Here is a 26,339-nt window from a genome sequence, read left to right on the forward strand (position 1 = left end):
TTGCTTTGGAGTGGAAGCCTTAAAGGATAAGGGAGGATGATGACCCATGACTGCAAATCGGTTTGCAGTAAGCCTCTTTCTTGCTTGAGCAAGATCCTGCAACTGAACCAGAGTGAAAGCCCTAGAGCCTTTGGCTGCGTTTTTTCGCAAGTTGCGAGCCATTTTGCGTATAATTATTTTATTTTTAAATTATATTATTATGTTAGATCGATCTTTACTTTCGGTTTGAGGGCTTCATGCATGCCTCGACTCTATATCTCTGCTTGTTTCCCTTCCGCGAGCATCGATATTGTGCGTTACATTGTTCACTTCAAACTAATTTATAAAATGTAAGTATGCTAGTTTTATAAGATAGAAATACAATAATTTATTATATCAAATTATTTATATCAAAAACAACATTTCAATGTAGATGTTTAATATATTTGATTATAAAAAATAAAAAAATAATTAAAAGCTTTTTAAATTATATTAATATATTCACATTACTAACCATTTTAAATTAGTGTATTTATAAAAGATTGATATAAAATTACAATCAAAATAAAATTTCACTTTTTTATTCAAATAATTTTAATTAATATTTTCTTGTATATATTCTAATATTTAATTGTTAACAATCAATAAAATATATTAATACACATAAAGAATAATATTTTTTTTTTTAAAATAGCAATTAAAATGTCTTTTTCATTTTAAAAATATATTATTCCAAAAGGGGATGAAGTCCCTGCATTTTGAAGAGTAGGGTGCGCAAGCCTAAAAAAGAATAAAAAACCAGAGGGCGTCAGTTTGGGCGGCCTTAAGCCCCTGTTCACACGAGAGCTCCCTGATAAACATCAATGTGCGCTTAATTTTCTGTTCAGTTTGCAGTTGCTTCTCTGGGAGCGGATGAGTGGAGAGCAGTGGGTTTAAAATTGGGAAGCGACGGTGGACTTCTGATCTCAGTTGATTTCTCCGGCAACTATCTGAGAACAATAGCCCATGGACTGAATATTATGTGAAAGAAGTATTCGAAGTCAATATAAATTTTATTCTCGAGCGTGTTAGCTCAACCGAAACGCATTTACTTTCTCCTGCAAACCTTTTGAAACACACTGTGCTTAAACCCCGGCTAAACCTTAGCTGTTTTTTCCAAGGGTTTTTGAGCATTGGAGGCTTATCTCTGGAGGCGCAGAACGTCATAATGGAGCCTGACTTGGCAGATTTGAAGGTGAAGGAGCTCGTAAAGGAAATTAGCTTGGACTATTCAAAGACCAAGCCTTTGAATGACGCTATTGCAGTTATACGAGATTTTTTGTTAAATCTTCCAGACGAACAGGTCAGCTTAACTATACTTGGTATTTTTTTGGACTATTTAAATATGAAAGACGTTTATTTATCTTCCCACTAACCCGTTTCTGCTATCCCTCCATTCTTTCCTCTCGCATTGTCTTACTGTTTTATTCGGCATTTTTAACAACACTATGTACCGTTTCTTCGCTGCTCAGATTGTGCCGCCTTTTAATTTTTACCGAATTCTTCTCACTCTGTTGCAATTTTTTGAAACTGAAGATATTTTGAACTTTGTTCTTGATAATTTCTTTCGACAACGCCTCATCTCTTGCCAAATTGTCATTTACATTTGTCCATTATCTAGACCTGTTTAGTGTTATTTTCTTACCTGCAATCTGTTTCATTCTCCTCACTTGCACCCTCTTTTTCATTGCACCAGTCTTATTTTGAAATACTGCTTCTAAGGTTGAATCTAATCCTCCTTTTCTTTAAAAAAGCATAAAGCAAACCGTATAAAAATCCATGCGTAACAAAAATTGAGTGAAAGGAAAAACATTGCAATCTAATGAAAATCAATATGTTAATAAACAAACTTCTATTCTTGTAAAGGACTTCAATATGGATTAAATATTGACACTCAACCAGTTTTGCCAACGTTTACAAGGTTAAGCATATTTATTGGTAGGATCTAGAGAAATAATAGATTGAACCTCATCGATATCCTTCCCACTGTAAAAGTCTACCTCAAAAACAAAAAAGTTCTAAAGATGCTAATCCTACTTTTTAAAAATTAATATAGATTTTTAATCCCAGGTCTAAAAGGAATTTTTGGAAATTGTGTACAGAATATTCAAGTAAATACAATTTAGGAGGTGGTTTGCCTTAAGATTTTCACTACTTGTGTTGCTATTGAAAAATGTATCTTTATGATGTGGCTTGGTTTGGATTCAGATCAAGGCAACAGAAGCAGCTGCTTTTATCAAAGACTTGGGGGCACCTAGTGATAAAGTGAATCTCAATTTCAAGAAGCCAGATTCTGTAGAAATTGTTGGTAGTTATGGACTTAAGACAGTAGCCAAACCGTTTGTAAATGTAGACCTTGCGGTGCGAATGCCAAAGGTAAATTTTTCTTTAAAATTTTAATTGTTTTCCGATACTTGAAATGCTAGTTTGTTTTACTGATAAGCCAAATAAATATTTGATGTTACAATAATTTGCCATGTTATGCAGGCATGCCTTTTGGAAAAAGATATTTTGAACCATCGATATCATGCCAAAAGGTGTCTCTATCTTTCTGCGATTAAAAGGCATTTGCATTCATGTTCTGTGGTTATGCAAATTGAATGGGCAAGCTTTCAAGATGATGCCAGGAAGCCGATTTTGGTTATTCATCCAGGTTCACTTACCTACTTGTGATTTTGAATATCAATAGTACAAGATTAAAGAACATATGTGACAGGGTCATGTTTGTATGATTCTTGGAAGCATGATTTCTGATATTCATAGATTATTCCTATGTTTGACATAGTTGTCTTTAGCTGTATGAGAAATACAATTTCGATTACTAGTTTATGTTTTGTTCAAAGTGCTGCATAATCTAACCGTATGATAAAAATATTATGCACACAACAGAATGTATAATGAGTATCTTATAGGGTTACATGACAGAAGTAGAATGGATGTATTGGAATACGTTCTGGCTGATTTGCGCAATCTTTGACTTAATTATATGTCAATTCTTAGATTTAATATTGTCGTGGTAGTTGGCCTCATTGGAATTAGGGGTTCACTTTATCTCAATGTAGTCACATGTAGATGGTAGTGAGTAGTTGTTAATCATCATGGAGTAGCAAATATCTCTCAAGATTGACTCAACAGACCGAAAGATAATTTTTTTCAACTGATTAGGAAAAAACTGGTAAACTGAAAAATGGTGACAAATTCATAAAAATAAGGAAAGTATGTTTTTAAATTTCATTCCAAATTGGGATTAAATCACAATTTTCTTGTGCCTTGAGATTCCTGCCCAAATCTATCCAAGCCACGATTATTCATGATAACTTGTGTGTTTTTTCCAGTTATTTGCAACTATTCTTATCACGTTCCAAATTTTGTTCTTGTTGTAAGGCTTTTGGAGGTTACTCCATCGAGTGGCTTGACTCTAAAAGTAGAGTGTGTTGCATTGATGCCATTCATTTATGTAGATTTTTTTTATTGTTCTCTTGTTTACATATTTATTCTAGTATGATTTAGAAATTGTATAAAAGCTATGATTCTAGTAAAGTGGGAGAATTCTTTTGGATATATTGGAGGAGATTTTCACTAAATTTTCTTTAGAAAAGTAGCCTTTCTTGCATAAGATCATTCTCCTTAGATAGATGTTTGATTGAGGTGATTGTGGAGTTGCTAGAAAGAAAATATTGAGATCTTTATGAAAATTGATCATTATAAGAAATCTGAATATTGAAGGGATGTTGTGTTAAGTTGACATGCCAATTTGATTTTAGGCCATCTTTTGCCACAAAAATTGGCAAAAGTAGTCAACTTCAAGGCAATCTTTGGCACATGATTATTGTGAGTGGAGTTCAATATTTTGGGTAACTATTTTTTTGGGAAAAGTTGTCTACCTCTACTTTAGGTTTGTTGCTGTCAATTAGGAATTGATTGTTTAGGTTTTCTTTCCAGCTTTTTGCATAGTTTAGCAGTCATCTATTTGGTTTGTCAAGGAATTGCAATAGTATGATTTTTTGATTGCCCTATTTTTTGACTTATAAACTACATCGTGTGTCCTTCAACTTGAGGTAAGGCTAGATTTGTTGCAACACTTGGGGAAAATTCTTGCAAGGAAAAGTTGAGATGGAGACGCAAGCGAAAGTGGAGGTGACAATAAATATGGATAGTCTCAACAATATTGGTAAGTTCATTAAGATAACAATGTTAGTTGGATGTATAGATTAAAAACTTGCAAAAAACTTGTTTGACTTGCAAGTTCGGGCAAGATAAAATTTGCTCCAAAGTCACTCACCCAAAATTTAAGTTTAATGTCTTTTGTAGAAAATTGACAAGTTAACTAGCAAAATGTAGCAAAAGAATTGCTTAAAGTCGTGAGGACATTGTAGGATTTGCGCCTTGTGAAGACACCCTCAACCATTGGCACGCCAAACACCAAAAAAAACACAATATTGTGGGCACATTTTCTAGTTGCAGCCTGTTGAGGGCATGTTGTTTGGTTGTGAGTGACTAAATAGAGTTGGAGAAAAGATAGAATAGAGGTGGATTGGAGAAAACACATACTAGAGCAATGGATAGAAGAAATTGAGGTGATACTAAATGTTAGGCTTGGGAATAGCACTATAATTAAGATGTATGAAGAATATTTAGTGAAATGGAAAGCAAGGCTAACTAAAGATGTAACATGGGGCTTTACATTTGAGTTGAAATGTCTTGGTTTTCCTATAGTTGTATCAAAGCGAGGAACTCATTTTTTAGTTATTTAGGGTGTCAAATGTAGGAATATCAATGTTGTCAGAGCAATCTTACATCACCCAGAAATATTTTCTTTCATACTTGTTTTATTTTGCAACATTCCTAATAGTGTTTTAGTCATCATATGCTTATTCCAGAAGACTATTCATACTGCAAAGGCATATTCTTGTTCTTGTCATTGTTTTAGCACATTAGGGTTTTAGATTGAGATCTTACTTTGCAACACAGAATATTGATCCCAAAGCTTTTAAATTGATATCAAAGCTTCATGATGGTCTGTGTTTGCATTGATGTGATGTGATTTCTCAATTTCTTATCTAGCCAAGTATGATGTCCCCAACTCAAGCCACAAGGCTTAATGATATCTTGGCTGTCCTCTCCTTGGATTACCCAAGAGGAAGAGGACAGAGAGAATTATTGGGGAAGTATAAGAGCCTTTGGCTTGTACTCTATTGTATTCTTTAGTTGTGGGCATGTCTTTTTATGCAACTTAAGTGACTCTTAGCCTAAAGACTTAGTATTTCCCCCTCTCGAGTTTAATGACTTAAGTGACATGTATTTCCCCGTCTCGAGTTTAATGCAACTTAAGTGACTCTTAGCCTAAAGACTTAGTATTTCCCCCTCTCGAGTTTAATGACTTTAGAGACATGTATTTGAAGTGATTTTTATTAAAAATGTGCCAAAAGGTCAAGGGGACATTGGAATTTAGGGAGCCTATTGGCTCATTTTTAGGGGTTTTATTTGGAACATTGGATTGAGTTTGGAATGGATCTATGGGTGAGGTTTAATCATTCTTTTGGGAGTCATTATGTAACATATTAGGGTTCTTTAAGTGATTTTAATTAAACATGTGCCAAAAGGTCAAGGGGGCATTGGAATTTAGGGAGCCTATTGGCTCATTTTTGGGGATTTTATTTAGAGCATTGGATTGAGTCTGGAATGGTCCATGGTTGAGGTTGAATCATTCTTTTAGGGGTCATTATGTAACATATTAGGGTTTTCTTGGAGATCATTTTGTGATTAGACTTTTTTTATTGCTGCTGCAATCTTTTAGCTTAAGGCTTGAAAGTTGAAACCCTTGAGTATCCCTAATTTTGGAGAGACTTACAGGCTTCCTCTAGTCAGTAGGGTGTGTTTCAATGGAAGGGCTTTGGTCAGTGATGCCCTAGCACATCATTTTCAGAGCTGCCTATTCTTATCAGGTTCTGGAGACCTTTTTGGAGGAGTGATTCAGAGGAATCGGAATCAGATTTGCACAATCTACAATATTCTTGCATGTTTTTGAGCATCATTTAAGCTAATATCAACAAGGACAAGTATGTTGTCTTGGTGAGACCTGACGTTGATTTTCTTGGAGTTTTGGTAAGGGCTGCTAGCGTTTTGAGGGCATTTCCCACGGTATTTGGGCCTTAACCTCTACATTGTTGGTTACATTCATCTCAGAAAAATATTGTATGCTATTTCTGAAAATTCTAGGCAGCTTTATTGCATTTTCTGTAACTTTTTGATACTTAGAAATATTCAGAAATTTCTTTAAATTGACAGAAAAATCAAAAAATAAATCTGAGCATAGACTGATTTTGTTGAAGGTTTATCTATCTGCAAGTACAATTATCCCTATTTGGGGATATTACAGTGGTATCAAAGTTGTGCATCTTGCTAGCCTGAGGGCTTAACAGAGAAAAGATCATTTTTAGATTGCTTCTGATAAGTGACCAGCATTTATTCATATTAGTTTCAGCAGACTGTTGGTCTATTTCCAAAGATGAAGACAAATCAGGAACTCATGACAGAATTTTTGCAAGTTTTTCAAGAATATTAGAAGATTCTAACAACATTGTTAGAGCATCCCGAGTTGTTGAAACCTTATTTATTAACTGAAAAGAAAGTTGAAGAGTCATTGTTTAAGGGAAAGGAGATGTCAGAACGGTTCATAGAGAAGAAACCAATATTAATTGACTCTCATGTTGCATCTGTGGTAGTTAATGAACCACCTTCATGTACACAAGAAACAAGTGGGGATCTTGAGGTAGGAAAGAAATTAATCACATTACAAACAAGCACATAAGTTGTAAGGAGGAACCATAACATGTGTGATGAATTTCTAAGGAGGCCTAAGGAAGCTAAGTTGATAGCCACTCAATGCAAGATGACACCTACGGAAAATTAAGGAATAGGTTGCTAACAAGGACCATGAAAAGAAAACTTTTAGGCAACAGCAAGGTTCAAAACTTCAAGGGAAAGCAATTGTGATGAATGAGTATGAAGAAAAATCAGAATTGCATGAAGTTGAAGAAGAGCCAAAGTTACAAGAAAATGCCTTATTTCAAAAGATTTTCATAACCAAGTTCCACAATGATTTTATTGAAGGATTTGTGGGTACAAATGATGTGAATTTCTTAGCAGCAACCTTGGCTACAAATTCAGATCAATTGGGTGAAGTTTATTAAACTAATGGCTCCTATGATGACAACATTGCAAGGTATGAAGAGATTTCTGATTTTGGTTTCTCTGCTAATAACAATTCATTATCTTTGCCAGAGTTTAACATTCATGAGGAAGATTGGAAAAATCAATTAATGGTGACAACTGAGAATGAAATGCAAATTCTATCAAGGTTGGACAATCACAAGATATGGGAACCTGATGAAGTTTACACAATGGATGTTATGATACTCTATGGATGTTATCATACACAAAGATTTCATCATCTTGAAGACACCTCCCTTGGTTGGCTTATGGTATGAAACCAAGGTGGATCAGCAAGATAGGTGTGAATTTAAGGGTGAAGGAGTTAGATTCTATGAGCATTATAGGATGGTTCTTAACCTTGAATCTATTGTCTCTTATATTTCCAACTCCTTCCACATTTTCTTTGCAGCCATAGAAGGATTTTCAGATTCATGGTGGAAGAGTTTCCAACCTATCACCATTGCTGAAGTTAGTGTAGGGTAATTTTCAACTTTTACATGCCAAAATTTTTAGTGGAATTCAATTACGCTGCCATGGTATGATGCTTCTATCAATCGTATTGATAAGTTTATATGTGAACCGATAATTCTTTCCATGAGCAGCAGCTGTAGACCTACAAGTGTTTGGGAGTTTTCTTTGTTTTTTTCAGCTTATCTATTGCTGTTTGGGAAGAAATTCTAAGCAAATTATGACTGTTACAACCACCTTCAGTCCACAAAAATCTGATCTGAAGTATATTTCAAGTGGTAAAGATTGCAGGTTCATGGTAAGAGTCCTTGGAGTCCAATGTAAACATTAGAACATCAGTTTAGAAGAGGTGTGTATTATTGAGGGCTTGCAATTGTCACATTTCCTTAGAAAGTACATTTAGTTGAAATTCAAAATGAAGGGAATAATGTGTCAAGACAACTATCTTGGTAGAGCAATCATGGACCATTTTAAGAAGTTTATGACTACTTATCTTGTTTATTTCTTTAAACCTTTTGAGCTTGAGTTTGATGCATCTGATATTGGTATTGGGGCTGTTTTAATGCAAGACAAGCATCAAGTTGCTTATGAGAGCCGAAAATTGAATGCGATTGAAAAGAGGTTCTCGACATATGACAAGGAGATGTTGGCAATTATCATGCACTTGAAAAATTCTGTCAATATCTTGTCGGAAGCAAGTTTATAGTGAGGATTGATCATAATAGCCTCAAGTATTTCATGGAGCAAAAGGGATTAAATGATAGACAACAACGTTGGGTGAGTAAGCTTCAAGGATATGACTTTGATATAGAATTTGTCAAAGGAAAAAATAATGTTGTTGCTGATGCATTATCTAGAAACCCTTCATTTTGCTCACTTTCAGAAATTTCACCTTCTTGGAAGGATCATCTACTAGTAGAATATTAGAAAAAAGAGCATGCTTGTGAGATTCTATATGGTTAAATTAGTGATGAAAGGTTTAAAGTGTTGAATGACATCATCTATGAGAAGGGTAGAATCTATTTTGTACAGAAAGAAAGATAAAACATAAGTTTCTTATTGCTGTCCATGACAATCAGCTTGCTAGTCACCTGGGTTTTTTGAAGACATACAGGTACATCAGTGAATGATTTTCATGGAAAGGTACGAAAGATGATGTTTTCAAGCATGTATGAGAATGTATAGAGTGCCAAAGGAACAAAATTGAAGTTTCTTTTCCAGTAGGGCTGCTACATACACTCCCTATTCCCAATCAAAAGTGGGAACAAATATCAATGGATTTCATTATTGAGCTGACCAAGATCAATGGTAAGGATTGTATTTTTGTTGTAGTGGATAGGATCACTTAATATGCTCACTTTATGTCAATGCCTTCTAAGTTTAAAGCACAACGAGTTGCTGGTCTGTTTTTTGATCAAGTGCTCAGACTTCATGGTTTGCCAGAAAGAATTGTAAGTGATAGAGATTGCACACTAATCAACAATTTTTGGCAAGAGTTGATGAATCTGGTTGGAACAGAAGTTGATCATAGCATTAGCTATCATCTTCAAACAGATGGTCAAATTGAGATTGTAAACAATTGGCTTGAAGGCTACTTGAGAAACCATGTTTTGGGGCAGCAAAAGACATGGGAAAGGTGGTTATATTTGGCAGAATTTTGTTACCACACTACATATCATATGAGCATAGGTATGACCCCCTTCAAAGCTTTGTATGGTGATAAAGCTTCTACATTTGTGGGCATGGTTATTTCTGATTCTAGAGCTCCAAAAGCTCTTGGGTGGGCCAAAGAGAATCAAGATAGACACTTAAGGATAATATTTAGATTGCATAGGAACAACAAAAAAAATATGCTGATTGCCATCAAGTTGAGAGGTCTTTCAAGGTGGGAGACATGGTATTTTGTGTCTTCAACCTTATAGACAATCCTTATTGAAAGTAAGTGGAGCAGAAAAGCTTAAATCAATGTTTTATGGGCCTTTCAAGGTGATTAAAAGAATGGTTGAAACAACATATGAATTGGAGCTGCCATCTTCAAGCAAAATCCACAACGTGTTCCATGTGTCATGCCTTAAAAGACTCTTGGACAGCAAGTAATTCCTTCTACGGAATTGCGCCCCATAGATGAAGACGGTATGTTGATACTCATTTTGGAAAAAATCTTGCTTGTAAGAGAGGAGAAACTGAGGTGTAAAACAATTTCTGGATATCTCATCAAGTGTAATAACTTGCCGTTGGAGGCTGCAACATGGGAAGGAGAAGAGATTCTTAAGCATCATAGTCTACAAATGCTTGAGGACAAGCATTCTTTTGGTGGGGAGGACTGTGATGTAGCCAACTTAAAGTGACTCTTAGCCTAAAGGCTTAATGTTTCCCCCTTTTGAGGTCAATGAGTTAAGAGACATGTACTTTAAGTGATTTTCATGCCAAAAGGTCAAAGTGGCGTCGGAATTTAGGGAGCCTATTGGTTCATTTTTGGGGGTTTTATTTGGAGCATTGGATTGAGTTTGCAATGGATCTATTGCTGAGGTTAACTCGTTCTTTTGGGAGTCATTATATAACATATATGGAGCTCATTATGTGTTAAGACTTTTTTATTGCTGCTGCAATTTTTTGGTCTAAGGTTTGAAACCCTTGAGTATCCCTGATTTCGGAGAGACATACAGGCTCCCCCTAGTAAGTAGGGTGTGTTTTGGTGGAAGGGCTTTGGTTTGTGATGCCCTAGAACATCATTTTCAAAGCTGCCTATTCTTATCAGGTTTTGGAGACCATTTTGGAGGAGTGATTCAGAGGAATCAGAATCGGATTTGCACAACCTACAACAATACTCTTGCATGTTCTTGAGCATCATTTAAGCTAAAATCAACAAGGACAAGTGTGTCGATTTGGTAAGACCCAACGTTGATTTTTGAGAGTTTTGGTAAGGGCTGCTAGGGTTTTGAGGGCATTTTCCAAGGTATTTGGGCCTTAACCTATACATTGTTGGTTACATTCATCTCAGAAAAATAATGTTTCCTATTTCTGAAATTTTTGGATAGCTTTATTGTGTTTTCTGTAACTTTTTGATACTCAGAAATATTCAGAAATTTCTTTAAATTGACAGAAAAAATAGAAAATTAATTTGAGCTTAGATTTGAGTTTGTTGAAGGTTTATCTATTTACAAATAAAATTGCAGAATTTTCTATTGCATATTTTTGGAGATATTGTTGTTTTTCCATTATCCTTATTTGGGGATATTACATTAAGTTGTGTGGCAAATATACAAGCTTCGTACCAACATTTGAAGATACACCTAAGCTATTGGTCCCAGGAAGGTTTGTGATGAGAATTGTATTCAATGCTATTACTTGCATCTTATTGCATTCATCCTAGATGGGTCCTACATGTTTCATTGTGCATTGAGCATCATATCACCTTGTTGGTTACTGTTATCACAAAAGCTTGCACCCTTGCTAAGCTATCAACTCAGCAACCTTGTGAAACATGGAAACAACCCCGAAGTGTGGGACCTTGCGCAAGGGGGTTGAATCTCCGGAGAAGGCCGACTTCCTTCTCCATCAAGGTGCAGGTGTTGAACCAACTCAACGCTTCAAAACTTACTCCTAAGCCTATCCTAACAACTTGCAGAGGTAAAGGGAAGAGAGAATTGCTTGAAATAAAAGGAGGTGATGCACCAGGAAGAGATTGTTCCTCTCCCTACCCGAAATGACACAAAGAATCAACTAAAAAAACCCAGGAGATGCACAAACTTCAGTTGTATGAGTGACCCCAATGCATGTATGGAGGTTAGAATTCGTTGAATGCCAAGAGGGGAAAATGTTTCCCACAAGTCACACCCAAAAATAAGTTAACACAGCATAAATGAGAGAAGAGCCACAAAACATACACCTATGATGAAGGTAAGAAAACATACACAACATACATAAGTTGAAAGAAGGCAAGAATGGTGATTTCAATTAATTATAAGGCCAATGGCCCACTTACAGTTGCAAAATACATAATAATACAAGAGAAGTGAGAGAGCATAGAATAACTCAAGCCAACAGGGAGAGAACCCTTTACAATGAGGCTTAACAACCTTTATATAGAAAATTGGTTACAAGAGTGATCATGACCCTTGTGTGTGCAGGGAAATGTCAGTCTGGGAGTGTAGGGAAGTGCTTGCAGACATGACATAAGTTACCACAACAAGCATGGCCTCGTACCTCTCTTGATGGAAATCCTGCCAAAATCATTAAATGCACCCTTGTGGCTCTACAAAAGAAGGTGCATAAGTCACAAAAGTCGTTGGAGCATTTAAAGCTTTGAGTGTTGATCATGCTAGCCGGAAGTGTTGCCAGCCGGAAAGAAGTCCGAGGACTCCGGAAACTCAGGTTCCTGACGTGGGGAAGACAAGGAAGGAACTTCGGAACCTCGGGGTTCTGGGGAAGGGGAAGGAGAACTTCGGAACCTCGGGGTTCCGGAGTTTCGGGAAAGGGAAGAAAAGACTAAGCAAAAGGAAAAGGGGAGACCTAGCAAAGAAACTTCGGAACCTCGAGGTTTCGGAGTTCCGGGGAACTGAAAAAGGCTAAGGAAGGAACTTCGAAACCTCAGGGTTCCAGAGTTCCGGGGAATTGAAAAAGGCTAAGGAAGGAACTTCGAAACTTCGAGGTTTCGGAGTTCCAGAGAAGAAAGAGGCTAAGGGAAAGGAACTTCGGAACCTCGGGGTTCCGGAGTTTCGAAGAAGGCAAGGAAAGGAAACTTCGAAACCTCGGGGTTCCGGAGTTTCTGGGAACTGAAAAGAAGGGGGAAAGGAAAGGAACTTCGGAACCTCGGGGTTCCAGAGTTCCAGGGAAGAGAGAAAGAGGCTAGGGAAGGAACTTCGGGACCTCGGGGTTCCGAAGTTCCGGGGAAAGAAAAGAGACAAGGAAAGGAAAAGGCTAAGGAAAGGAAAAGGCTAACCTCGGAGTTTTGGAGAGGAGGGAAAGGCAGCAAGGAAGGGACTTTGGAACCTCGGGGTTCCGGAGAAGAGGGAAAGGCAGCAAGGAAGGGACTTCGGAACCTCAGGGTTCCGGAGTTCTGGGGAAGGGAAAAAGACGAGGAGGGAACTTTGGAACCTCGGGGTTCCGTAGTACCGGAGAGAGAGAAGAAGAGAAGGCAAAGAGAAGGAACTTCGGAACCTCGGGGTTTCGGAGTTCCGGGGAACATGAAAGAAAAGGGAAGCAAAGGGAAGGGACCTCCTCCAAACAAGACAACACTTCACACCTCATAATTCTATTGCTTTTCTCCTTGACCAACTGGGGCAGCGTTGGTCCATGGATTGTATCTCTGATTGGTTCTCACTGATGGACCAAGGGTGTTATAAAATGACAACAGTTACCATGTAACATTTTAATTAGTTGCACTCGCTATATAAGTAACATTCACTCTACAGGGGAAATTAGTTAATGGCTAAGGAACTAATGGTTAATCTCAATTTAGGCATTAGCTCATAGAGATCAATAGGATATTGCGAAGAGAATCATGTAGCATATGAACTCAATAATTATAATTTGCACATTGATCGTGCCTATGATTCATTGAAGGCCGAGGGCTTGTGTTGAAGCCTTGTGGGATTGTTATTGTACTTTGGATTGTGAATCAATAACATCATTGTTCCTTCTATGCATTGTGTTATTTTATTTTTAGATCAATTATGTGCTTGCGTGTTTGGTTGCGTGGTTGGATAATCCTTGATTGGACCCTTTGGCCATGCTTGTATCAAAAACTTAGTGCTATTCGGAGATATGCCAAAGGAAATTGTTCCAAGTTGAGATATATGATCATGCTATCTAGCTCATTCCAAGAAGCCAACCACCCAACATCAAGCCTTACCATGACTTGTTTGTATAAACGAGTAAGATTGAATGTGAGGTCCAAGAAATCTCTGAGGTGGGGATTATTTCACATAGTTGAAGTGCACACTCTTCTTTGATGGTCATGGTTTGTAAGAAGGATGAAAGTTGGATAATGTGTTTAGATGAGTGTGAGCTTAATAGGCTCATAATCAATGATAAGTTTCTTATTCCCGTCTTTGACAATTTGATTGCTGAATTGAATGGGGCATTTTTCTTTACCAAACAAGGTCTTAGATTGAGTTATTCCCAAATCATAATTAAAGAAGAGGATTTTTCAAAGATTGCTTTTAATACATATTAGGGCCATTATGAGTTTCTAATAATGCAATTTGGTCTTACAAGTGCTTTGACATTTCAAGTTTGATGAATTCTAGTTTCAAACCATTTCCATGTAATTTTTTATTAGTTTTCTTTGATTATACATGCATTTATAGCAAAACTTGAGAGGAACATCTTCAACATGTTCGATATAATTTTGTTGTTATTGAAACAAAGTCAGCTTTCTATCAAACCCTCCAAATGTTTGTTTTGTGTACAAGAGTTGGAGCAATTGAGTCATATACTTTCACATGAGGTTGTAAAAAAGGATCCTACTATGATCAAGGCAATGTTTGATTGATGAACTCCGAGAACTTTTTAAAACTTAAAGAGGATATTTGGTCTTATAGGACACCAAAAACATTTTGTCAAGAACTATGGTAAAACTGTCGTCCCACTTACAACACTATAAGAAAAGGCACTTTTTGTTGGAATGAAGAAACCATTCAAGCCTATGAATAACTGTAATGTCCCCTTTTGGGATTGCCCTAAATCTTGCCCTTGTAAATATCAAAGTTTGCTAATTTTCACCCTTATTAATTCTGATATTAGATATTGTGATGTCCCCTTTTTGTTGACATCAGATTCAATGGGATTAGCCTATTACTGACCCTCGTAGGCTAATAAGATTGAATAGAGGGTCCTTTGAGGGATGCAGCTTCTCCAGTGCTCAGAGTTTTGTAGGTTTGACTTTCGTTCGGCTTCATTTGGACTCCTTTTGCCACATTTACTATTTTTAGTAAGTCAGATATCTGCGGGATGGACCCTCTTACTATTTATAGCCGGGTAGTTAGTCATTTGGTGAATTGCAGTGGTGACCTCCATTTCTGACGGCTTGGCGAGGTATTAAATATTAATGAAGTTATTGATGATTAAATGACTTTATGTTATAATTTAATAATTAAAAGTTAATAATAAAGTTATAAGTGACTTTATTATTATGGGTCATGACTTCATTAATGAGGGGGCCATTTATATTATTTTATTAGGCCCTTATATCAAAGTGATTATTAAATAACTATGTGCACATTTAATATTAAATGTCATTTAATAATCATAAATGCCTAATAAGAGAGAAATCGAGCTCTATGAAAGGATATAAAAGGTTTAATTGAAGGAAGAGCTCATTATTGATGATTGTGCTTTTTGAAATGGGAGAAGTTTGAGAGAGGAAGAAACCAGGGTTTCAACCTTTGCACTTTGGAGAGCGTAAATTCTTCGAAGTTAGGGCATCTGAGGTGCTGAAATAATCACTGATATTTGCCATTGGGAGTGACTTCATTCAAGGTCACTATTTATGCACAAATTGAAGAAGAATCCATGGAATGTTGAGCTGATTAATGAATTTCATCTGGAAGTTGAAAGACCAGATTGGAGGAAACATTGCCAATGCGTTGTCATTATTTATTTTGTGAGCTGCTACAGTACCCGCGCGAACAGTGTCATTGCTACAGTGGTCGTGAACAGTAACACGGCTACAGTATTTCGTTTCAGATTTGGGTTTATTGCTTTCTTCTTCTTTTTATGAGCTAGGCGCTTCAATCAGGTTCCATTTGGCCCTTATTTCAATGAGATTTAATGTTGTTTATGTATGAAGTCATGGCTGTCTTTGTACTCAGAAAATTCTGAAACTAGTGATTGGAAAAGTAAAGCTTTGACCATTGGAAGTCATGTTGTAATCGGTTATTGCTTCAATAATAAGGAGAGACAAGGTTGCATGCTATCTTACATGATGTCTTGTGTATGCATGCCAATTGTTTGTTTAAATTCCAGTCTGCTGTAGATGCTCTTTTTCTTGCAGCTAGTTCATGAAATTGCATCTGAAAATCCAAAAACTATTGTTTAAACATCACTAAAAGGTTCCTTAGCTGTTTGGAGTTCCCTGCATCAATCTTCTTTGGGAGTTACATTCATAATATAAGTCTGAAGTTAAATATCAGAAAAGACAGCCAGTGTCAATAACACGCAACAGCATAACAGCTGTCTCAAAATCAATAACACGCAGAATTCTCAGTTTGAAAACTAGAACAGCAGATTGACAGTCAATTGTTTGACAATATTTCCTATATTTCAGTTATATAACAACAGGGCTTCTTACAGATATTGATCCATTGACTTTCTTGTCTTCTTTGATCTTATGAATGATTCCTCCAATTCCCCCTTCTCAATTGAATTAATATTAATTCTGATATTATATATTGATCCATTGACTTTCTTGTTTCTTTGATCTTATGAATGATTCCTCCAATTCCCCCTTCTCAATTGAATTATTATTAATTCTGATATTAGATATTGATCCATTGTCTTTCTTGTTTCTTTGATCTTATGAATGATTCCTCCAATTCCCCCTTCTCAATTGAATTAATCTCTTGTTTATATCTTCATTTGTGGGAAGTCACACCTCTTCATAAGAAATGAGTCATCACTCTTCATTGCTGCCCTTTGAGAATAATAAATTATTCTCCAAATTGATCTTCCTTGGATGTCCTCCTCAATTGAGACTTCTCTTTTTAATATCCTCAAATGTGAGGGAGTGGTCACACCTCTTCATCATGTATGCCCTTTGGCAAAAGACACACCCTTTCACCAATAATACCCTTTGAAAGAGTGCAACTTTTCATTATTTCTGCTCTTTGAAAGGGACAGAACCTTTCACAATCAGATCTGCACTTCTGATTCCCATATTATCTCCCTCAAATGAGGTTCTCTTCTCCCTTTTATATCTCATTTTTTAGGGAGTCACAACTTTTCATTTCATGCCTTTGAGCATTCATTAACTTAATTAAAATTTAATTATATTTTATCATATTCTTTTATATTTTAATTTTAATTTTATTATTATCATTTATCATTAAATTGTATTTCAAAGTGAGGACATTACAATAAATCAAACAAGCTAATGCATGATTTGATTTTACAATGACATTTATTATGGAATGCTATGCTTCAAGGCATGGCACTTAAATAGTTTAAACACAAGAAGGGCCATCTGTAGCATTTTAGAACCAAGATTAAATTGAAGGGTCTTGCCAAACCCATTATTTTATGGGTGGACACTTTAAGATCAAGATAGATTCTAACAACTTGAAATACTTTAGGAGTAAAGGCTACCTTTAGAGGAACAACAAAAATGGATCAATAAGATTTTCGGGTACAACTTTGAGTTTATATTTATGAAGGACAAGGAGAATTTTGTTATAGAGGCATTATCAAAAGTAGAGACAACACATATGTTGTACTTTGAGTTACTTCATTACTATGTTACGTGGTTCACCCATATAAGTCCACATATGGCAAAAATATGGTTCTGATATGGGTTTGGGTTCAAGGCAGCCCTAGGTTCACTCAATGTTCGGCTTTGAAGGGCACCCACATTTTGGTGACTCCTCTTCTCTCTTTTCCTAGTAATGAGAGTTGGACTTCAGCACAAGGTTACTCAAGTCAGAAGGGAAGAATGTTTTAAAGGTTGTGCTTGATAGACTCACATAATATAGTCAGTATCATACTTTATCTCATCCTTTCACAACTAACACAATGGGTGAGGCATTTTGAGAGAGAGTTTAGAGTTATGGTAAGTGATTGTGATCCTATATTTGCTAGCCATTTCTAGATTGATTTATTCTCTTGTTTGGGTATAGTTGTCTATTAGTTCTTACCACCCTCAACTAAATGGACAAACAATAGTGGTTAATAAATGTTTGGAGAGATATCTTCATTCGTTACATTTTGTCACATAAGGAGTCTCAATGGACCTTTTGGTAACTACTAGTGGGATGGTGTTATGACACTAATTTTCATACAACCAAGATGTCACCATTGTGGCAATCTATAGGTACCAAACAAGAGTGGTTAATAAATGTTTGGAGAGATATCTTCGTTCGTTACATTTTGTCACATAAGGAGTCTCAATGGACCTTTTGGTAACTACTAGTGGAATGGTGTCATACAACAACCAAGATGTCACCATTGTGGCAATCTACAGGTGCCAGCCCCCAACTATCCTACTTTTAATGCAATTACATACTTTAGTTCTTGCAATAAAGGAACATATTCAACATCAGCCAATTTTGTTTCTATTTTGAAAGATAACTTGGACATGTCATAGAATAGAATGAAACCACAAGCAAATTAGCGTAGAAGTGGAAGACGTTTTGATGTAGGTGAATGGGTGTTTATTATTGTGGCAATAAAGTATGCCAAGAGCCTGTTGGATAAATTTCGAATGCAAGATTGCAAACTTGCATCTACACCTATGGAGATAGGGTTGAAATTATCAGTCAAATCAGATTCACCTGTAGTGGATGAGTCTTCATTCAGGCAACTAGTGGACAGCCTCATCTATCTCACTGCCACTAGACCTGACATTAGTTATGCTGTGAGCTCTATTTCTCGCTTCATGTCAGCCCCAAAAGCTAAACATTGGGTTGCAGTGAAGCGTGTGCTAATATATGTGAAAGACACTCCTGATTTTGGCATTTTGTATAGCAGAAGCAAAGATCATAGGCTGGTTGTTTTCATAGACTCAGATTGGGCAGGTTGTGTTGATGATAGAAAGTCAACTTCTGGGTATGTTTTCAGCTTGGGCACAGGTGCAGTCACATGGACCAACAAGAAATACTAGGCAATAGCTCTTTCCTCGACTGAAGCAGAGTATCGGGGAACTGTTAAGGCAACATGTGAGGCAATTTGCCTACGTAGGATGCTTGTAGACATGCAAATGTCTCAACCAAGACCTACTCTGTAGTGTCCCTACTAGTTAGAGATCATTAACCTGCAAAATAGATTGTTAGAATACAACAAACATATATATATATATATATAGAAGTAATCTAAATTGCAATCTAACTTTAAAATACTTACTTAACATAATGACAACTTTTATGTAATAAAAAGGATACGATTGCCATACGAAAGTATGTCCTTAGGCAACCGTGAAGCTCGCCTTCTTGGAACCCATCTTGGTTCCAAGCCCTCCAGGAAGTCGAAGGTGAATTCGACTCCTATCTTGAATGTAATTTCTTACATCCAAGCCCTCTAGGAAATCGAAGGTTAATTCGACTCCTGTCTTGAATGTAATTTCTTACATCCAAGCCCTCCAGGAAATTGAAGGTTAATTCGATTCCTGTTTTGGGTGTAACCTCTTACACCCAAGCCATCCAAGGAAGACCCTATGTCAATTCCTTGCCTTGGATGATGCATCCCATCATCCAAGTCCTCAGAGGGGACCGGCCAGATCCGTCTCTTTTTGGATGAACTTAGTCAACCAAGCCATATATATGCATATAGAAATTCAGTATATACTGCCCTCCAGGGATTATCATAATCCTTCCATTAGGCTAAGGGAATTTCTTCCCTATAACCTTCATCATTTAATCACATTAATATTACATTTTATAATTCATTACTGTTTTCCATTCCATAATTTACATCTTCATTTACATATTCTTTAATCTTTCTAATGATCCTAAATATACATACATATTCTACATAGATTCCTATCTTTATTGCTACATTTATATAAGTAATCATTAGAGATATATGTATTCATAAAAATGCATATGTGTGTGTGTGGCACACACGTCCACATACATATATACCTTAAGACTTCTTAACCCTTCTTACCTGTACGCAGATTGTAGCCTGCGGTTGGAGTTCGCACTGTAGATGTCACCTGCAGATTGGGAGGCATACCATAAAGAACACAAATGTTACTTCCTGTAACTTGATAACAATTCTGATTTGATCTTATCAATGGTGATGTCACTAGATGCTTTTGATTCCTTCTCTTTATATCTCTCGATTTGAGGGAGAGGTCACACCTCTTCATCATGTATGCCCTTTGGCAAGAGACATACCCTTTCACCATTAGCACCCTTTGAAAGAGTGTAACTCTTCATTATTTCTACCATTTGAAAGGGACACAACCTTTCATAATCAGATCTGCACTTATTATTTAAATCTAATCTGCACTTCTCATCACCAAATTATCCCCCCTCCCAAATGAGGTTTTCTTCTCCCTTTTATATATCATTGTTGAGGGAGTCACAACTTTTCCTTTCATGTCTTTTGACTTTTCATTAACTTAATTAATTTTTTTATTAATCATATTTAATTATATCATTTTATATTTTAATTTTATTATTATCATTTATTATTAAATTATATTTCAAAGTGGGGATATTATTATCATTTATTATTAAATTCTATTTCAAAGTGTGGATATTACAGTTATTAATCATATTTAATTATATCATTTTATATTTTAATTTTATTATTATCATTTATTATTAAATTCTATTTCAAAGTGGGGATATTACATACTCCCTTGTTTTGTGATAATCAAGGGGTTTTGAAATTAGCCAAAAATCCAGTCTTCCATGAGTGGACAAAGAATGTGGAGCTTCATTGTCATTTCATTCGCTAGCATGTTGAAGATGGATCAGTGATATTGCAGTACATTCCTACAGAAGATCAGACTGCAGATATCTTCACCAAGTCTTTGAGCCCGGCAAAGTTTGTCAAATTTAGAGGGCAGCTTGGTGTGATAGATAGAATGACCATTAAGGGAGGGTATTAGAATATTTAATTATATTTTAGTCACCTATATTTAGTTCCTTGTTTAATGGTCATTTAGCTTTTTAGTTTTTAGCTTTTTTCTTTTTTTTTTTTAATAGATAAGTGCTACCAAAAGGAGGTAACTCCCATTACATACAGTAAGCCTGATACAAGCCAAATACCTAATATCAGCATATACTATATTGCTGTATCTATTATATACTAGCATATCACAACAAAATTTCCCATATACTATATTGGCACGCAATTAGTTTTTAGCTCGTTAAGTGTTAACTATTGCTTCTTTATTAAAGACGCATAGTTAACTTTTATTTAATTTGCTTTTAAGCTTTATTTAGCATTTAGCTTTTTAGTCATTCACTTTAACGATTTGTTCTTTTTATAGAACATCGTCTTGTAAACTCTATATATATGTTTGTATATCGTTCATTTAATCTATCCAATTATTTTTCATTTATGAAGTTCCAGCCATACAAAAAAATGTCTTGAGCAACAAAAGGACAAGAAGTTGACACCCAAATATTATGGTCATAATGTGGCGCAATTATGAATTGGGAGTGTTGTTTACATATTGGTGCTGCCAATATCAGCAGGAATATGTCTAGTCTTTCATATGTTAAGTTTGAAGATAATTGAACATAAAACTTCAGTTTAGATAGATTTTCTAGAGCTAGATGGAGAAGGAAGATTCATTTTATAAGTAGAAGTGATCATTCGGACAAGGAGCAAGCAGTTGCAGATTAATGACATTACCAAGTAAATTATCAAATTAAAGGATGCTTACCATTGGAATATGGTACTTGGAAAGATGAACAATTCATTTAGAAGCACCCATATTTAGTTTGAGGACAATGCTTCTTCAAGGGGGCATGTTATGCCCTCAATCCATTTGATTTGTTGGGATATGTTATGGATTGCTAGGGCATACATAATCCTTGACTTAAACATTGTATAATATTTGTAATGGTAGTCAGGGTCATTGGGATTAGAGGATGACTTTTAAGTCTTTATCCCAATGATGTTTTATATGAGGTGGGGAGTAGTTGTTAATCATCATATTGCAAATTCTGTTCTTTTTGCAAGACTTTTGTAGATTGCCCCCTTGAAATGTCATAGTCAAACAATCACGTGTTTTCTGATATTTTGCTCATTTTGTGTAGATCAACTCTTTTGTACTGTTTTTGGTGCATTTATTCTATTATTTTGTTCTGTGATAAAGTAATTTCATTACACTGGAAGTATAATTCCTATGGATTATACCCATGTTTCACATGATACCTTTTAGTTGTATCTTGTTTGAGAAATATGATCTCAAATTAGTTTTTTTTTCCTCATTTTGTTGAAAGTGCTGCATGTTCTGTTGGTATAATATAAACACTATGTACACAACAAAATACATAACGGTTGTCTTATAGGCTTATATCACAGGAGCAGAAAGGTGTCTATAGAACTGAATGTGCTTACTGAAAGGTGATATATAAATTGGCTATAGTTGTTATTCAAAATATTAAATGCAGATGGTAACACAATGAAGCGAGGAAAACATATATAATATCTTGTAGAACATAGATGGTCTATCTTGGGACAGGGTTTCAATGAAAAACAAATGAATCCTGGAGAAAAAAAATTCAAAATCTAATTTCAGCATAAATTCTTCTCAGTGTTAGCTGCATTGTATTTTAAAGGCATAGATTTAGTAATGCAGTTTTCTAGATTAAGTTATAGTTTCTGGTCAAGTGGATATCAGGGAATTGTCCAATGAGCTTTTGCTGACACAATTACAATGTTTGCAAAAATAGTGAAAATGAATGTTCATAGAAAATTTACACAAAGGACATATTTACATTTTTGAAATAGCAGGAAAATAATGAAAGGCAGGGCTTGAAAATATCAGGGATATAAAAGAAAATTAGGGGGGAGCACAAAATGCCTGGAAGAGTGGAAGCATGTCACGAGGCAAAAATTTAGTGGGAGATTGCAACATGGCCTGGGGGTTAAGCAGGTTAGATTCTTTGTTTAAAGATATTGTTGAAAAAGGAATATGCATTTAGTGGAGGGAAGTAAAAGAGAACGAGTTTTCAAGCAGAGAGTTGGTTGCAATAGGTGTTTCTATAGAGGTTGGATAATAGGAGTGAGTGCCAGCTTGTAAGTATTTGGTGGCTATATAGGAGTAGTGTAAAAAGGTTTTGTGCAGTGAAGATGGTGTTTGTAGCAATATTGTGAATTTAGTATAAGTAGTTTTGCTATTTTAAATAGACAGTTATGGTATCACTGCTAACCTTCTTTTTTCAATGCTTCTTTGAGATATTGTGACTATACTGAGTGCTTATTATATTCAATTGTTTTCTTTCTACCATACGTGTGCTTGATTGCATCATTTGGATTAGTTTATTACTCCTTGCATCTCTGCTGTGGATGGATGTATTGCATCTGCATTGATATATTTTTGGTTGACAATGGAAAACTATATCAAAATGGATTGAATTTGAGAGAAAAAAACAGCAGGGCATAGTTCAAGAGCTGTTCATAGTGATATGTATCTTGAAGAAATATGAATTTGTCCTTCTAAACTTTGTTTTTCCTATTGCCTTAGTCTGAACTTAACCTCTTGTGAACCATATTCAGAGGTTCTTTATTCAAGAGCTGTTCAAAGTGATATGTATCTTGAAGAAATATGAATTTGTCCTTCTAAACTTTGTTTTTCCTATTGCCTTAGTCTGAACTTAACCTCTTGTGAACCACATTCAGAGGTTCTTTAGTCAGGCCAGCTCGTACAGAATCCTATATGTATGTATGTATACATATGTATGCACATACATCTCTCCTCTCATCTGTTTTTGTGGTAAATTTTTTAATTCACCAATAATTTTATGGGTGATGGAAAATGTCACATTTGAAATTGTAGTAGTCTAAAAATTAATGTTTTGCATGATGTTTAATAAAATATTAGTCATCTGGCCGAAAGTAAAACTCTCTAGGGGAATTCTGATTGCTTGAAATTGAATATGTATTTTTCTTGTTCAGGAGGACTTGATGATGACATTGGACATGATTTTGTGATAAGGATCATTCCAACAGTTACAGCTGGAACTTTTGACTTGTCAAAGCTTTCACCTAGTCGCAATAATGTTCGAGCATTTCAGAAGGGTAATTTTAAAGTTTGGCATTTAACGTTGATAAGAATGGGCTATGTAGGATATATGCCATTTTATATCTTGTTATTTCATGGTCCATGTTACATGTTGTATTTTACATAGAATACATGGTACCTCATAAAAAAATTCATAAAAAGATTCTGAATAAAATATTTACCTTTCTGATTTTTTGATAGGAGGCTTGGTTCAAGCTACACCTTATTACAATTCAAGCATATTAGAAGATATGTTTTTAGAGGAACATGCTGTCTTTCTTCAAAATAATATTGCTGGTTCAAAGCCTTTTGTTGAAGCATTGTTGTTATTGAAAGTAAGTATTGAAGCTCTGATTAAAGCAATTTTTTTTACTTCTAAAATATCTTTGTGGCTTAGCAACATTTAATGGTTTTTCTTTACAAATTACAAATGAATGGTGCTTATCAGTTTTTCCTTATTGAAGCATTGTTGTTATTGAAAGTATTGAAGCTCTGATTGAACCAATTGTTTTTAACTTCTAAAACTTGTTTTTGGCTTAGCAACATTTGATGGTTGTTCTTTACAAATTACAAAAGAATGGTACTTGTCAGTTTTTTCTTAGAGTTTTCCTTGCATACTTATGTTTTTCTCATGTGACTTATTTTTTATCTAAAATACATGGCAAAATTCCTCAGGTTTGGGCTAGACAGAGAAATTCAGTCAATGCACCTGATTGCATGAATGGATTCCTAATGGCTACAATTTTAGCATACCTTACGACAGGAGCTGGAGGTCAACGTGTCAAAATGCAGATGACAGGGCTTCAGGCTTTTCGTGTTGTCATAGACTTTATAGGTATTCTCTTTAGCTATTTCTGTATTTTTGGCTAATGGATAGATATGATGATTATTGTGATATAAAAGATTCATCTGTTTGAAAAGGAAAATTTCATTTCCTTTTCACTTCTCTAGTTTTGCCTCTTTAGCTCTTTAATCATAGTTTTGTATTATTGAGACATGTGGTTCATTTGTCTCAACTTGTTGGTTTCTAAGAGTTCATGCATGCACGTTAATGAATGAGAATATTGGAGAGAATGATATTTTTTAGATGCTGCTGTAGTATCCCTTGCTAGTTCTGACCTCAAATTGCTGATTAGAGGCTCAAAGAATATCATCAAACACGTTGAATACAACCTCTATGCTTGCTGGATTTGTGTTTCAGTTTGTTTATGCTTGCTTGGAATGATGTGAAATGTGATTGAAATGCTTGCAAATGATGTTTTGAATGCTTCTGATGATACATGATTGGTTGATAATATAATAAAAATGATATAGTAACTGTTTTTGACCTTTCTTATACATATAAGTGACTGAAATCAACTTGTACAGCGAGTTGACATATTGTCAAACACTTTCCATGCATCCTAGGATAACCAATATGCACCTACAGCAACTAGGTATTAATGCAAACACTTAGCATGCATCTTTCAATTCCCAAATGCAAATCTTTATGCCAATTAGTCACTTACAGCAATTAAGAATTTTGACAAACAAATGGCATGCAACCCTTTATCTCCTTCATTTATATGCTAAAGCAAGTATAATGCTGATATACAACTGATCTAAATGTGATGCCAAGTCTCTTGGCTTACAATCAAAGGTCGTTCCAATGACTGATATAAAATGTGCACCTACAGCGCTATTGATAGCAGTGATCAGATTTTTTCCTTCAGACAAATTAAAATGCAAGTAATGAACCTGGAGTAATATGCTGTTATAAATTGATGATGCCAAGGGAGACCTAGCAGCAATGAAGATGCCTCCACAATGAAGAATATGAATAAACATGTCCCTGTTGTAGCTGTATATAATCTGCAAATTTAATGCTTGATTTCCTGTTGTACAATGGCAGCCAATATGAATCTTCAGGTCTGCTGTAGATATACCTCCCAATCCTTAAAACCCTAGATGAAATCGTCCACCTATTAGCACAAATTGGACTCCTGGATGAAGCCCACAAATAGGCAATAATCTCATCTGGTATCTCACAGCCTCAAAATTGCACAAACACTGAAGAGTTGACGTTCTCCAATGGCTGAAAGTGCTGGAAACCCTTGATTTCTTCCCACCGCTCAAGAAAAAGTGATAACAAATGCTCAATCATAATGAATTTGATCTTCTCTTGGCTCTCCATATATTTCTCATGAAAGGGTCGATTTCCCTCTAAAAAGCGCCTTTTAAATCATTTAATAACATTACCAAGTTTGCACTTTATTAACAATTAATATCCTCCTTGGTTTAAGTGCCTAAATAATTAAATAACATGGCCCCCTTTTAATGATGATGGACCTTTGAGTTATAAAGTGCAAAGATAACATTAAGATATAACTTTTGTATTATTATTTGACTTTATTTCATTAAATGTCCCATATATTATAAAGTCCGAATATTAATAATAATTATTCACTTATAATTAATTATTAGTGAAGTATAACTTTAATAATAATTAGAATATCATAACTCCAATAATAACCATTATTTCTCAATTCTGCAAACACCATAGGGTAGCCCACTGCGTCCACTATTCATTTGGATGCCTTACTAAAAATAGAAAGGGTCCTTAATCAACCACTGCCTTACTATAAATAGTAAGTGTGTGAAACTGAGCCAAACGAAGAGCAATCTTGAACACTTCTGATCTCCAGAATGGGAATAAGCCTCCTGCACTGCCAACTGGGACCCTCTAACCGTCAGTCTT

At 35.5% G+C, this 26,339-nt stretch overlaps 1 protein-coding gene across 1 annotated transcript in view; it reads left to right on the top strand.

Annotated features, from left to right (window-relative positions):
- The first annotated feature begins 731 nt into the window (after positions 1 to 731).
- Positions 732 to 26,339, top strand: part of LOC131067121 (uncharacterized) — a 159,811-nt gene continuing 134,203 nt past the window's right edge. The window contains exons 1-6 of the mRNA XM_058002052.2: positions 732 to 1,321; positions 2,227 to 2,394; positions 2,506 to 2,671; positions 23,497 to 23,619; positions 23,804 to 23,937; positions 24,278 to 24,437. Coding sequence (XP_057858035.2) covers positions 1,187 to 1,321; positions 2,227 to 2,394; positions 2,506 to 2,671; positions 23,497 to 23,619; positions 23,804 to 23,937; positions 24,278 to 24,437 — 886 coding nt within the window. The 5' untranslated portion in view covers positions 732 to 1,186. The remainder of the gene's footprint in view (positions 1,322 to 2,226; positions 2,395 to 2,505; positions 2,672 to 23,496; positions 23,620 to 23,803; positions 23,938 to 24,277; positions 24,438 to 26,339) is intronic.

This window comes from Cryptomeria japonica, chromosome 7, assembly GCF_030272615.1.
Source record: "Cryptomeria japonica chromosome 7, Sugi_1.0, whole genome shotgun sequence".
Taxonomy (NCBI): Eukaryota; Viridiplantae; Streptophyta; class Pinopsida; order Cupressales; family Cupressaceae; genus Cryptomeria; species Cryptomeria japonica.